Genomic DNA, 15329 nt, shown 5'->3' on the forward strand with positions numbered 1-15329 from the left:
TTTGCTGGTGGGGGGAGAATGTACAATGTACTGTGTATGTTAATCAAAATGGCTTCTTTGGTTTGCTAGAGTAGGAATACTTTTATGTTTGATAAGTGTTTTCTCTCGCAGTTGTTTAGCTTTGGACTTGCTGGTATGGGGATTGTATTCATTTTTTAACCAATGGGGAATGTTATTTTGTCTTGTGAGGCTGGGAGCTTGGGGGTTTTGCAGTCTTTTCAGGGGAGGTGGGAAGGAGACGCCGAGGAAGGTGGACGTGCGCTGCACTGCTCAGTCGACCACCGGGGGTGGTCCCAGGTGCGAGGATGTGGAGGTTGGAGGAAAGTGACAAGGGGTCGAATGATTCGATGGTTGAGCTCCAACGATGTGCACTAAACTGACTGAACTTTGATAAGTTGGCACCTTTTACTTTATTTTCTTTTCCTTCATATATATTGTATTGCATAGTACTCTTTTAGTTTTAGTAAAATCTTTGAAGTGTATTCCATAATGGTATCTGGTGTGAGTTTGATATTGGATGTGTGCGCGCGGCATAAATTTGATTCTCAGAGCACCTGTGTGTATGGGAGGTGGGGTTGGTGAGTGGCTGGATCTCCTTTTCCCCTAGACATATACCAGTCTGTTGGGTAAATGTTACACTGGTATTATGTTCAAGGCATCAACTTGAACATGAAGTACATCAAAAAGTAAATCTTCACTAAAAGGTCAAGAAAGATCCCTGGTTACTTTGCAGAGGTCACCTCAAATATGTGCACTTACAAGATCCAGAAGTTTTTATACATTTGAATTGCAACATGGGGAGAAAACAAAAATCCCCAGGAACTATGTTTCTCCCCTTGTGGTTCAACAATTGTGATCAATCTGTAGTAGAAGATGAAGTTAAGTAGAAAAGGATGGAATGGTGTGTTTGTGTATCGTTTCAAAGAGAAACTTTGACTGGGATAGATGCTGTTATGATCCTGGCAAGATAGCACTGATCTCACTAACTTTCAAAACAAAAGGTCTTAACCTCAAACCCAGGAAGTTCTGCAGATGCTGGAAATAATGAGCAACACATCCAAAATGCTGGAGAAATTCAGCAAGTCAAGCAGCATCTATGAACGTGAATAAACAGTCGGAGTTTTGGCTAAAATCCTTCATCAGGACTGGAAAGGAACGGGACAACATCCAGAATAAAAAGGTTGGGGGCAATATCACCTCCAATTTGTCATGATCAGTGTGTGCAAAAATCTTCTACTGTGCAATTTTTTGCTCAGTGACGGCAATGACATGTGCACACTGAATTAAATTAAAAACAGTATAAATAAGCCAGTTATAAAATCTGCAAACAAATCATCGCCAACACCATGCTGTCAACACTATCCGCATTAGAAACCGGAAAAGGAAATATGATTGTATACAATCATGAAATACACTAACATGCCAACCAAGTCGGGGTGACGATTTTTTTGTGCGCAGTTTAAATTCCTTTGTGCACTAGTAGCAAAAGATGTGAGCGTGTGCTCACAAACACCTGAGAGGGAACATTGGCTGTACATTGGAATGAACATTGGAAGTACAAGCTGGCAAGTGATAGGTGAGGGGGAAGATAAACGGGTGGAGGAGGGAGGGAATGAAGAAGCTGGGAGTGTACAGGTGAAAGAGGTAAAGCACTGAAGGAAGAATCTAATAGAAGAGGACAGTGAACATGGAAGAAAGGAGGAGGGAACCAAAGGGAGATGACGGGCAGGTGAAAAGAGCACGAGTACAGGGCAACCAGAATGGAGAATGTTAAAAAAAAAGAGTAGGAGGAAGGTGGGGGAAGAAAATACACTAAAAGTTGGAGAAATTGATGCCCATGCCAGGTTGGAGTTTGTACTCCTTCCCCCCCCCCCCCTCCATCTTTTTATTCTGGCTTCTGCTTCCTCCCTATCAAGTCCTGAAGGGTCTCTGCACAAAAAGTTGACTGTTTATTCTGTTCCATCGACTGTTTATTCACATTCATAGACGCTGCCTGACTTGCTGAGTTCCTCCAGCATTTTGTGTGTGGTCTCACTGCAAGGCAAGTAGCAGATTATTAATGGGAATGCATTTGTCTTTAGCTAGCACTCACTGCCAATTTATCTTCATAAAGTTAGTGCACAAGATAAAGTACAAGTATATGCTACTGACATACAGCACCCTAGGCAAGCGAGGCAATGAAACAAATCTGAGTAAAGGCTTTAAGGCTTTGCTGAATATAAAATACAAGGGAAGCTAAGTACTCAGTGTATGATGTCACATTAAAATCAGTCTTAACCAGACTGCAGTGGAAAGGATAAGCTGCATAGATAACTGCTTAAAAGGCCAAAGAGCTTCCCAATGTCGTGAGTATGTAAGAAAGTAGTATTGGTACATTTATCTTTCAAGGCCTGGTGAGGACCATCAACTATTATCAGCACAATGCTTGGAGGTCTGTAGTCATTACAACAAGTTGGACAAACTGGGTTTACTCAATCATCACTAAAGTCTTCAAGGCTAATTGATGACTTGTAGAGGTTTATAAAATTATAAAAAATCATAGAAAGGTTAGAAAGCAAGAATCTTTTTTTTTGGGGGGGAATCTGGAACTAGAGAGCACAGGTTTAAGGACAGACAGGAGAAACTTGCAAAGAGATCTGAGGGTTAAGTGTTAAGAGAGGGTTAAGGATTAAGTGCTTCCACACCGAAGGTGGTTAAGATCTGGAATGAGCTGCCTGCCAAGAGATACAATTACATGTTTAAGTGGCATTTGGACAGGTATTTTCTGTGCTATGATTCTAAGAATCTGAGTAGATTTGCTTTACAAATGAATTTTCCCTTCAAATGAACTAATAAAGCAAGCGGCAACCATCCATGCTTCTATAAAAGCAACCTGAAGCTGAGGACTATCAGCTGCCCTCTTTTAGCACACAGTAATCAGTGCTAGAAGGCTGAAGAAAAGGCAGCTGTCAATCCCAGGATATCATGGGTTTTCGCCTCTGGTGGACGGGATTAAGCAGTGCACGCTGTTGACTGTGGAGTCCAATGCGGGAGTAAGTCCTTACCATACTGCGTACAGCAAAACTCTGAGGCAGCTGATGTCTTGCGCAGCTTGGACATGGAGCGGTCGGCAGGCTCACTCTTCCTCTGCTTGCTGCATCAAGCGACCATTTTTCAACTCCTGCTTCCAGGCACAGCTGTCTGAGGCGAGTGACTACCACATGTTGGTGCTAATACCAAGGGCCTTGAGGTCGCACTTGCAGGTGTCCTTGTAGCGCAGCTTGGGTCTTCCTGTTGGTCACTTTCCAGAATTCAGCTCCTCAAAGAGAAGGTCCTTGGGTATACGCCCATCTGCCACTTGCAAGACGTGGCCCGGCCAGCACATACGGCTCTGCTTGAAGAAGGTGAACACGGAGGTGGTGCTTGCTCTCTCAAGCACTGTGTTGCTGGTAACCTTGTCTTCCCAGTTAATACCAAGTATGTATCAGAGACAGCGCATATGCAAAATGTTGAGCCACCGCTCTTGTTTTGTGCGCAGGGTCCAAGTTTTGATGGAACAGAGCAAAGGGCTCAGCACACAGGCTATGTACACCTGGACTTTGGTGCTCAGAGAGAGTCTGTTGTTGACCCAGACTCTCTTAGTCAACTTTGAGATCTTGTAGCTCCTGCTGTGAGTGAGTTGCGACATCGGCAAACAGGAAGTCTCTGAGGAGCCTTATCTACACTTTGGTCCTCGCTCTAAATCTTGACAGTCTGAAGAGGTTTCCGTCTGATTTTGAATGGAGATAAATGGCCTCAGTGGCCAAAGGCGGACTTGAGCAGGACTGCAAAGATGCCGAACAGCGTCGGAGCAAGGACACACCCCTGTTTTACCACGCTAAGGGTGTTAAAGGGCTCTGATAAGGAGCCGTCGAACACAGTGGTCCCCTTCATGTTGTCCTGAAATGATCTGATCATACCGATTAGGATTGGGGAGCAACCAATCATGGCAGGGATCTCAAAGAGGCCCTTTCTACTCACAAGGTCGAATGCTTTAGTAAGATCGATGAAGGCGGTGTAGAGGGGTTTCTGCTGTTCTCTGCACTTTTTCTGCAGTTGCCTGAGAGAGATCGTGTCGACGGTGAACCGCTCTGCTCTGGATCCACACTGCAACTTGAGATAGACCCTGTCCGTAAGCAGTTGGAACATCTTCAGGGCGACTCGAGCAAAAAGCTTCCCACAAGTGAGATGCTGCAATAGTTGTTCCAGTTTCTCCTGTCGCCCTTGTCCTTGTAGAGAGCGATGATGTTTGCATCCCTCATGTCTTGGGGTACGCTGCCTTCTCTCCTACACTGGTAGACGATTTGGTGCAGCTCTGGGAAGAGGGTGCCCTTGGCACATTTAAGAACCTCAGAGGGATGCCATCTTTTCCTGGTGCTTTCCCAGAAGAAAGTGCTTCCATTGCCTCACTGAGTTCCTCCAGTGTGGGGTCTACATGAAGCTCAATCGTGGCGGGCAGAGGTTCAATGGTGTTCAGAGCTTTTTCTGTAATGACAATCTCTCCGGCACACAGCTCCGAGTAATGTTCTTCCCAGCGTTCCATCTATTTTGTTCTGACCTTTCCCATTGATGACTTCAGTGGAGCAGTCTTGCTCTGTAATGGACCAATGGCTTGCTTGATTCTGTCATACATTCCTCTGGTGTTGCCAATGTCAGCAGCCTCCTGGATCTTGAAGCAGAGCCAGGGCCAATAGTCATTAGCACACTGCCTGGCAGCCTGGTGAACTTTGTTCCGGGTAGACCAGAGCATTTGCAGATTATTCTTGCTAGGAGAGGACTTGTACGCTGCCAGTGCTTTTCTCTTCTCTTCAATCAAAGGCAACAACACTTCAGAGTGGGCCTCAAACCAGCATACTGTCTTTTTTCCGAAGGTGGATACCGCAGTGTTGTAGATGGTGTCCTGCAAGTTTCCCCATCTCTTGCTGACATCGGTGTTAGAAGAGCCAAGCAGAGCTTCCTCCAGGGCTTTCACAAACTTGGCCATCTTTACAAGTATTGCTGGTGTCAATGCATCGCCTCCCCTTCCTTCCGGTATGATGAAATCTTCTGGGCTGAAGTTTACCTTGCTGCACACGAGGGAGTGGTCAGTGTCGCAATCTGCACTCTAGTAACTGCGCATCACCTTGACAGTCTGAAGACTGCTGAGTATTGCCAGGATGAGATCAAGTTGATGCCAATGTTTGGACCTCAGATGTCTCTGTGACACTTTGTGCTAAGGCTTGGTGGTGAAGAAGGTGTTAGTGATGCAGAGATCATGTTGGCAGCAAAGTTCAAGGAGGCACTGGCCGCTTTCATTCATCTTTCCAGGTCCGAACTATCCCTAACAGGAGGGCCATCTGTGGCGGACGCTGCCAACTCTTGTGTAAAAGTCACCAAGAATGAATAGGAACTCTTGAGAAGGGACTTCTTTGATGGCAGCGCTGAGTTCCTTATAGAACTTATCCTTAAATTCCTAGGTAGAGGTTATTGTAGGCACGTAAGCACTGATAATGCTAACCAGACCCACGGACATTTGAAACTGAATCCTGAGCAGTCTTCCAGTTCCTTCAGATGGTGGTATGATGGCACCAACTAAGCTGTTTCTTATGGCGAAGCCAACCCGAATCCTTACTTCGTTCACCATGATCGAAACGCTTTGTCTAGTTTTACACTAAGTGTATGACACTGGGCAGTTCCTAGTAGATGCCTGGTTTAGTGCAGGGACTAGCAGTGAGTACAGGTGTCCCCCGCTTTTCGAACGTTCGCTTTACGTCAACTCGCTGTTATAAAAGACCGACATTAGTTACCTGTTTTCGCTAACAGAAGGTGCTTTCACTGTTACGAAAAAAGACAGCATGCGAAAAAGGCAGCGTGTAAAAAAAGGCAGCGCGCGCTGAGCAGACTAGCTCCTCCCCCAGAACTGCGTTCTAGCCGGCATTGCTTAAACACGTGCCTGTGAGCGTCTGTGCTTTATGTCGATTTATTTTGTGCATCTGTTAGCAAGGTGAGTTCTAAGGTATCAGAAAAGCCTAAAAGATTGTGTAAGGGTATTACACAGTGTAAAACTAGACAAAGCATTTTGGTCATGGTGAACAAAGTAAGGACACAGTGCGTTGGGCTAAGGGTTTGTGGAAGTTGACAAAGATGATGTTGAAGAGGTTTTGGCATCCCTTGACCAAGAACTGACAGATGAAGAGCTGATGAAAAGGAAAGGATAACAATTGAAGCCGAAAGCAGTAGTGAATGGCCCGAAAGTGAAGACGTCCAGGAACTGAACGTGAAGCAATTGCGTGAGATTTTCACTGCATTGGCAACGCTGCAATGATTGCAGAAAAGTATGACTTTAATTTTGAAAAGGTACGTAGGTTTAGGGCAATTTGCAGGATAGTTTGAGTGCTTACAAAGAACTGTATGATCGAAAAATGCGCGAGGCTAAGCAGTCAAGCATACTGTTGTTTCTCAGTCTTCCACACCAGCCACAGCAGACAACGAAACTCGACCTTCCACATTGAGGCAGGCAGACATAGAAGGTGACCTGCCTGCCCTGATGGAAACAGACGACGATGAGATGACACCCCAGTGTCCCACCACCCCAACCTCTGACGACTCAGCCTAACACACCATTAGTGTCCTCACTGTCTTCCCGAGTCCGGTAAGTGAAATTACACTGGGCATACATTATTTCTACTTTATATAGGATGTGTATTTTTATATGTTATTTGGTAGCTTCATGGCTTAAAGGTTACTGGAAAAAGTGCTTTATCCGGGAGCACTTGAGCTGTGTGTTTCTGCCAGGAGCACTTGCGCCGTGTGTTTTTGTCGCGAGTGCTGCTGAGAGCGCTTGCGTGAAATTTTCGCTGCGGTGGACAGTGCTGCAATAATTGTAGAAAAGTATTCCTACATTATATAGGCTGTGTATTTATCAGATCATTCCTGCTTTTACTATATGTTACTATTATTTTAGGTTTTATGTGTTATTTGGCATGATTTGGTAGATTGGTCTGCAAATGCTCACAAATTTTTCCCATATAAATAAATGGTAATTGCTTCTTCACTTTATGACATTCTGGCTTACGAACCGTTTCATGGGAACGCTCTACCTTCAAATAGTGGGAGAAACTTGTATCTAAACTAGAGGACCAAGTGTGCTTTAATTAGGCAGCAAGATACAGGGTACCAGTGCAAAGAGCTTATTAAAAATAAATGACTGTTTTAGGGAAAGGACCCAATAATTAAACCAATAATAAAACAACCATTAAGTTTCATAAATTGCTTATGGCTTTAATTAAAATTTTAAGACTTCTATTTTTAAATTTTAACTTCTGGTAGTTTACGTAATGAATATCCTTATTATTTTAGAGGTCTGATTTATCAATAAAATACTATTTTGACATAAAATTAGATAATGTTTCTACCTTTAAATGCATCTGTTGCTCCAGGGGCACAGTTTTTATCTGGGTGGAATTTCAATGCCAGCTTCCTATAGGATTTCTTCAAATCTTCATCATCAGCATTTTTATCAACTCCCAAAATTTCATAGTAATTCTTACATCGTTTTATCCTGCAAAACATTGATATTAAAATTCACAAACTGATAGCCTGTGATCTGGAAGTTCCATTTAGGGTTTTGGCGTAAAAGTAAAGGTCAGAATATCGCAAATACTTGGTGTTTGCCTAGCTTCAAGATCCACAGCCACCTCAGGGACCAGGATCAAAATGAAGCATTTCACTTATAGCAGCTCACCAAAGGCAAATTAATTTATTCAACTTGCATGACTGTCTTAAAATATGAAACAGCATTCAGTTTAATACTTCTTACAAATGTGACAGTCAGAGATTCTTCTGTGACAAATAAGTTCTATCTACATTTATTGGGAGGATACACGCGTGTCAAAAGAATTTCGCAGATCTGTTTATCTTGAATTTTTACGTCTTTTTTTCTTCCCCTCCCCCCCACCCCCAATTGCCAGGCCGCATCTTTCACACGAGCACACATGAACTGGAGCACTCAAGGGAGTAGGGTCAAACATGCCTGTTGCCCTTCTATGAAAGTAGTTATTGGCACATCCAACACAATTTGGAATTTCAAACCATGAAATATAACCTTTTTCTGACCACAGAATAAAACAAGTCTAGCAATCCCAAGCAAATTTTAATATAATCACATAAGATCCTAGCCACAAAGATTCTTTCTGACTTTACAGACACTGAACTCATCAGGATACTTTTTCTCAAAAGCTTTCATTTAAGCATTTTTTTTTAATTTCTAAAAGAAAAAGCATCATTTTTGCACATTTTCAGTTGAAATCTTTTCACTCAAAATTAAGCAATAATATACATAAGCTTTTGCCCAGTTTGCCAATACTCACACTATTTTGTTAATTTTCCCAGTACTAAATTAAAATTGCACAGCTGTGCTTTGTGCTTTGACAGTCCTGCTAGGATATTCTCACCTCTGTACTCCTTCAAGCTGCTCTTGCGTGTAACCCTTCGCAGCATCACTAATATCATCGGGAGCATTTCCATTCACACAGTTTTTCAATTTGCTGGACTTAGTAATAGATTCATCAGCATCCTTGGCATTTGTCCAACCAGCAGTACATTGATTCCTAATTATTGAATTAATTAGTGCTAAAATCCAAAACAGAAACATGAGAAATAAACTCAAATAGCATTTATTTATATAACAAAAGCAAGAAATCAATCAGAGCCTTTAGATTAATATTGGTTAACTTGAGCACACTTTTCCTTAATGCTCATTAAATTTTCACTGATTTTAACAAAAACTTTCTAATAATACAAAATATTAAAATATTCGGTCAGAAAATGACTGCACTTCAAAAACGTTAGAGAATAAATCTCAGCTGGATGTTACCATTCACTGCTATGACCCAGGACCAAGGAATTTGCTAATCCAGTGTAATATTTCCTCTTAATTTATAATCATGGACCTGGAAATAGACAGCATAGAAACATGCCTTTCTCAGAACTTTCTATCTGGCCATAAAGTGTTATACAACAATCCAAAGTCAAGCAAATGTGAGGAAATGAGATTTTTTTCTTAAAATTGCCTTACCAAACGAGCGTAATACTTAAATCCTGTGAATAACATTGTTCTACAACCAAAGATGCCTACCAAGCCACATCCCTTTCCACACTTCAGTAGATCAGACTGACGGGCTGTTCTCCTATGCCCTATATATACAAATGAAAGCTGAAATGTGAGGATCCAGTATGGAAAGTCATACATTGCTGGTCTGAGAAAACAGATGAACTTCTACACACTGGTAAACTCAATGACTCAGCTGATGAGTATGTCACCACCTTCACAGACTTTATCTGCAAGACTGCATACTAAAAAGAATAATCTAGCTGTTCCCAAACTGGAAACCATGGATATGTTGGGAGAACTATTCACTACTAAAGTCTGGCAATCAAAAAGCCCAGATTGGAGGCGAGAGCCGATTTCTCTCACTCTCTGCAATGTTCACGCCTTGCTTCAGGGCACTGGGGTCTTTCACTGTTCTATTGTTCAGTCAATTTAAACCCCGGCTCAGACAGACCGTCAGGATCCGAGGCGAGGGCCGATTTTGCTCATTCTCCACAATGGACACTCTCTTTCCATGGCGCTATGACTGCCTCGGCTGCTGTGCTCTGTGCCCACTAATATGATGAACTGATACCAGGGCTTTGGACCTACTCCAGGGTTCAAACCTGAGGACACAGTTTTGGTTCAGAATGTTGTTATTCACTTCAATTGTTCGCATGATGTGGCATGATTTGTGTTTTTTTTCTCTCTTACGCATCCAGTATCAGTCTTTTATTTTAATTTGTTTTTCTTCAATTGGGTTCTTTTGGGTTTCTTGCTTTGTGGATTCCTGTGAGCGAACAAATCTCAAGGTTATTTTTTGACAATAAATGTACTTGAATCTTGAAGTCAGGTGACCCTGATCTTTACAAGAAATCAAAAAGTGACTTCTATAAATTTTTCAGAGATGCTAAAAGTCAGTACCAGTCCAAAAGCAAGTCCCTGGCCAGATGTCACTAGTTGCTGGGCTTACATGCTATAATAGGGTACAAAGTAAAGTTGGACAGCATCGCCAACAACAGAAAGGAATTAGTATGTTGGTTGGTATATTGGTATTGCTGGGGCAGTGTGGTAGTGTAGCGGTTAGCATAGTGTCATTACTGCGTCAATGACCCAGGTTCAATTCCACCACTAACTGTAGGGAGCATGCACATTCTGCCCTTGACCCCGTGGCTTTCCTCTGGGTGCTCCAGTTTCCTCCCACTTTCTAAAAATGTATGGGTTGGTAGATTAACTAGTCACATGAGTGTAATTTGGCAGCACAACTTGTTGAACCAGAAGATCCTGTTAATGTAGCGTACCTCTAGATAAATAAACGTCACCACCCATCCCAATACCCTTAGGAAAACCTGAATGCTCAGTCACCATCGTGAACATGAGATCAGTCTCGCAGAGGGTGAAGCAGCGGAAAGCATTTGGCCCAGACTGCATCCCTGGCCACGTCCTTACATCCTGGCTGGGGTAGTTACAGACATTTTTAAACCTTTCACAGCTTCCATCTGAGGTTATCACCTGCTTGAAGAAGACCACTATCATCACAGTATCTGAAGTGCTTTAAAGAAGTTGGTCATGGTACACATTAACTCTGGCCTTCCAGTTCTATGGTAAAACACCATCTCCCTGGCCCTACATTCACCATGACAATAAAGAAACCTACCTAGGACTGTTGTTTATTGACAGTTCTGCACAAAACTCCAGACCAGGGAAGTCAGCACCTCCTTTGCATCTGGATTCTTAGCATCCTGATCAACAAACTACAATCAGTAAGGATAAACAGTAACAAGACTATTCTAAACAATAGTGCTCCATGATTGCATCCTACCCTATTCCCTGAAAATCTGCATGGCCAGATTTTGCTCTAATTCCATTTACAAGTTTGCAAATTATACCACTGCAGTGAGCCATATCTCAAATAGGGATGAGTCGGAGTACAGGAAGGAGACAGAGAGCTTAGCAACATGGTGTCATGATAACAACCTTTCCCTCAATGTCAGCAAAACAAAAGAGCTGGTCATTGACTTCAGGAAGGGGGGGGGGGGTGGGGGGGGTGATGCATATCCTCCTGTCTATAACAATGGTTCTGAGATTGAGAGGTTCAAGTTCCCAGGTGTGAACATCACCAAGACTGTCCTGGTCCAACCATTAGATGCCAGGGCCAAGAAAGCTCACCAATGCTTCTACTGTAGATAAAGTGATTTGGCACGTCCCCGCCAACCCATAACAATTTTTATCATGCACTATAGAAAGCATCCTATTTGGATGCTTAACAGCTTAGCATGGCAACTGCTCTGCAGGTTTTAACAAGAAACTGCACAGAGCTGTGGACATGGTTCAGCACCAAATAGAAACCAGACTCCCCTCCATAAACTCTGTCTATACTTCTCATTGCCTCTGTAAGCAGCGATCATAATCAAAGACACCACCTACCCTGGCCTGGACATTCTCTCTTCTCCCTTCCAACAGAGAGAAAATACAAACTCCTGAAAGCATGTACCACCAGCCTCAAGTACAGCTACTATCCCATTGCTGAAATTACCGAATGGCGCCCTAGTATAACATTAAGACATGATCTCACAATCTCATTATCTTGTATCTTATTGTTTACCTACACTGCACTTTCCCTGTAACCATTACACTGTATTCGGCAATATGTTATTGTTTTACCTCATTCTACCTCAATGAACTGTGTAATGGTTTGATCCATGCACAGTATGCAAGACAAGCTTTTCACTGGACCTTGGTACATGTGATAATAAGAAAGCAATTCCAACTTGTCTTCTTTGCTCAGAATGCATCAATATGCATTAATGTACATGAATGCAGCAAAATGTACCAAATGCAACTAAGCAAATTTTAACCAAGCCAGGTTATGACATAGAAAACCAGTGACCAACATTTTAAGGACAACTACATTAAGAGTATAAGGGAGATAGTAGAGATCAGCACCCTGACATTTCTTGAGCCGCAGGAAATGGATGGGATTTTTTTCAATATTTCAGTGGTTACTGAGGAGAAAATCATGGTTGTTCAAAAGATAAGGGAAACAAGTGGAAATGTTTTAGAAGACACGCACACGAAACGCTGGAGAAACTCAGCAGGCCAGGCAGCATCTATGGAAAAGTGTACAGTCGACGTTTCGGGCTAGACACAAAGATGCAGAAGACACAAAGCTGGGTGGCAGTGTGAAGTATGAGGAGGATGTTAGGAGAATGCAGGGTGACTTGGACAGGTTGAGTGAGCGGGCAGATGTATGACAGATGCAGTTTAATGTGGGTAAATGTGAGGTAATCCACTTTGGTGGCAAGAACAGGAAGGCAGATTACTGTAGGCCTCCGTTAGTCTCGATAGACCATGGATTTGCACTTTGGAAAGTTTCCAGGGCGCAAGCCCGGGCAAGGTGTTACTTTTTTGGAAGACCGGCAGTTGCCCAAGCTGCAAGTCTCCCCTCTCCACGCCAGCGATGTTGTCCAAGGGAAGGGCATTAGTACAGATTACTATCTGAATGATGTCAAGTTAGGGAAAGGGGAAATACAATGAGATCTAGGTGTCCTTGTTCATCAGTCACTGAAAGCAAGCATGCAGGTACAGCAGGCAGTGAAGAAAGTTAATGGCATGTTGGCCTTCATTACAAGGGGAGTTGAGTATCGGAGTAAAGAGGTCCTTGTGCAGTTGTCCAGGGCCCTGGTGAGACCACACCTGGAGTATTGTGTTCAGTTTTGGTCTCCAAATTTGAGGAAGGACATTCTTGCTATTGAGGGAGTGCAGCGTAGGTTCATGAGGTTAATTCCCAGGATGGCTGGACTGTCATATGTTGAAAGGTTAGAGCGACTGGGCTTGTATACACTGGAATTTAGAAGGATGAAAGGGGTTCTAATTGAAACATATAAGATTATTAAGGGATTGGACACGCTAGAGGCAGGAACCATGTTCTCGATGTTGGGGGAGTCCAGAACCAGCGGCCACAGTTTAAGAATAAGGGGTAGGCCATTTAGAACGGAGTTAAGGAAAAACTTTTTCACCCAGACAGTTGTGGATCTGTGGAATGCTCTGCATCAGAAGGCAGTGGAGGCCAATTATCTGGATGCTTTCAAAAAAAGTTAGAGCTCTTTAAAGCTAGCGGAGTCAAGGGATATGGGAAATGGCAGGAACAGGGTACTGATTGTGGATGATCAGTGAATGGCGGTGCTGGCTCGAAGGGCCAAATGACCTACTCCTGCACCTATTGTCTATTGTCTATAGACCCTTCAGCAACACTGGAGAAAAAAAGATGAGGAGTCTATAGTTAAGTGGATTCAAAATTATCTTGTGGCGGTTGAAGGTTGTTTCTAGGAATGGAGGCCGGTGATGAGCTGTGTGGTGCAGGGGTTGGTACGGGGGCCCTTATTCACTAGTTATATGAATGCTTTGGATGTGAATGCACAAACTTGATCAGCAATTTGTGCATTTCATGAGGTGTTGTTGATAGTGAAGGAGTTTATCATAGATACAGGGGGATCGCGATCGGTTACAGAAGTGGACTGAGGAGTGGCAAATGAATGTCAATACAGATTAGTGTGAGGTGATATGTTTTGGAAAGTTAAACCAGACTTACACTATGAATGGTAGGGAATGTAATGGAGCAAAAGGACTTAGAAGCACAAGTACATAGTTCATTGAAAGCAGCATTACAGGTAGACAGGGTGGTGAAAAAGGTGTTTAACACACTGGCAGTCATCATTCAGGGCAGTGTGCATTGGCACATTATGTTGCAGTCATATATCTCATTGGTGAGTCCTTAAGTGATGCAGTTTTAGTCAACCTGTTATAGAAGATGTGGTTGAACAGAAAAGAATGTGGAAAAGATTTGATGACGTTACGAGGATGAGAGCCTGAATTACGAGAAGAGGTTGGCCAGGCCAGTACCTTATTCCTTGGAACACAAGAGAATGAGGAGTGGCCTTATAGAAATGCTTAAAATTATGACAGGCACAGATAACGTGGACAGTAACAGGGTAGCGGAGCACAGATCGAGTGTAAGAAAGATTTAAAAGGAACTCGAGTGGCATTTTTCCCCACACAGAGGGTGGTGAGTAAGGAAAATAGTTACTATTCCAAAGCCCAGTTTATGGCTGTTTTTATACAGGGCTGCCTTGACACTACATAAAATCAAATCATTCCACGAGGTGACATCCGACTGCTGGAAATATTCTTCAATTTGAAGAGTTTTCTTGTTTTTGCCTTTGCAGAATAGTCTGCTCTGCTGAAAACTTGCAGCACCGTGTTTTCACGTTGCTATAAAGTTCTACGTAGGAGAATGGTTGATCACCCACTGATAAACTGTGGGTGACTTTAGAAAAAAATGTGGCCAGTTCATTTAAACCTTCCCTGTATCCTCTCCCAACCTGTCGCCCTCACAGGGGATTCCCCGCTGTCAATCATTTACCTCTTACTCATTTAACACACAAGGTGGCTCCGAAGACTGAAGGATGCACCAAGTAAGAAACCTATCTTTGAAGGAGGCAAACTTCAAACGTTCACCCTGTCCCTCCTGGAGGCTGACCCACATACCAAATTAAACATGTTCTGCCTGTATTTGAGCGTTAACAAGACTGTCACTTGCCTTCTCTTTATTTTGAATGGGTGTGCCACGTACAGCTTGAACTGAGCCCGTCCCCGGGTTCCTTACCTTCACCACCCCCGTGGATTGGTGCCCCATCCCCCGCCACACTGGCGCTGCCAACGATCCTGTTACCTTTAGTTCGCTGAGTCGGGTATCTCTGTTGCGCCCAGTACAAGAACTGCAGAGCCTTCTCGGCGTCGCCGGACTTCAAACACTTGTGTGCCGCCTCGATACAACGCTCCGCTTCCTCCTGCCTTTTCCTCATCGCCCAGCTTCTTTCCATTTGCAGCCCCTTTCTCTCTCCATGAGTGGCTGCAACCCGACCCGGAAAGAAATCGAAACCGGCGGCCTGGGCAGATGTCAGGTGTGGGGTTTCGCTGGTCCGCCGAGCGCATGCGCGTCGTCGCCCCCGCCATCATTGTTGGGGGCACTCGGTCGGGGGCGCTTGTGGCGGAGGCTAAGGAGCTTGGACAGAGAGTGCAAGAGAGAAGCAACGAGAGAAGTGGTGGGGGGGGGGGGGGTGTTAGAAAGTTTGCTTAGATTTCAGTGACCAGGGGAATCAAAGATTTATTTTAGTGTAGTGAATTTGGCCAAAGAGGGCCAATCAAAAAAGAGAAAATCTGCAGAAGCTGGAAATCCAAGCGA

At 43.6% G+C, this 15329-nt stretch overlaps 1 protein-coding gene across 2 annotated transcripts in view; it reads right to left on the reverse strand.

Annotated features, from left to right (window-relative positions):
* dnajc18 (DnaJ (Hsp40) homolog, subfamily C, member 18) overlaps positions 1–15064 on the reverse strand; it is a 46287-nt gene extending 31223 nt beyond the window's left edge. The window contains exons 1-3 of one of the 2 annotated variants that reach the window (XR_009515872.1): positions 14817–15064; positions 8451–8628; positions 7413–7558 (exon numbers count right to left, since the gene is read on the reverse strand). Coding sequence is in view for 1 of the 2 variants with exons in the window: in XM_059990272.1 (XP_059846255.1) it covers positions 7413–7558; positions 8451–8628; positions 14817–14967 (475 nt within the window). In the remaining variant the exon portion in view is untranslated. The remainder of the gene's footprint in view (positions 1–7412; positions 7559–8450; positions 8629–14816) is intronic. The other variant, XM_059990272.1, reaches the window with a different exon arrangement.
* Positions 15065–15329: the final 265 nt, after the last annotated feature.

Source organism: Hypanus sabinus, chromosome 15 (genome assembly GCF_030144855.1).
Source record: "Hypanus sabinus isolate sHypSab1 chromosome 15, sHypSab1.hap1, whole genome shotgun sequence".
NCBI classification, from domain to species: domain Eukaryota; kingdom Metazoa; phylum Chordata; class Chondrichthyes; order Myliobatiformes; family Dasyatidae; genus Hypanus; species Hypanus sabinus.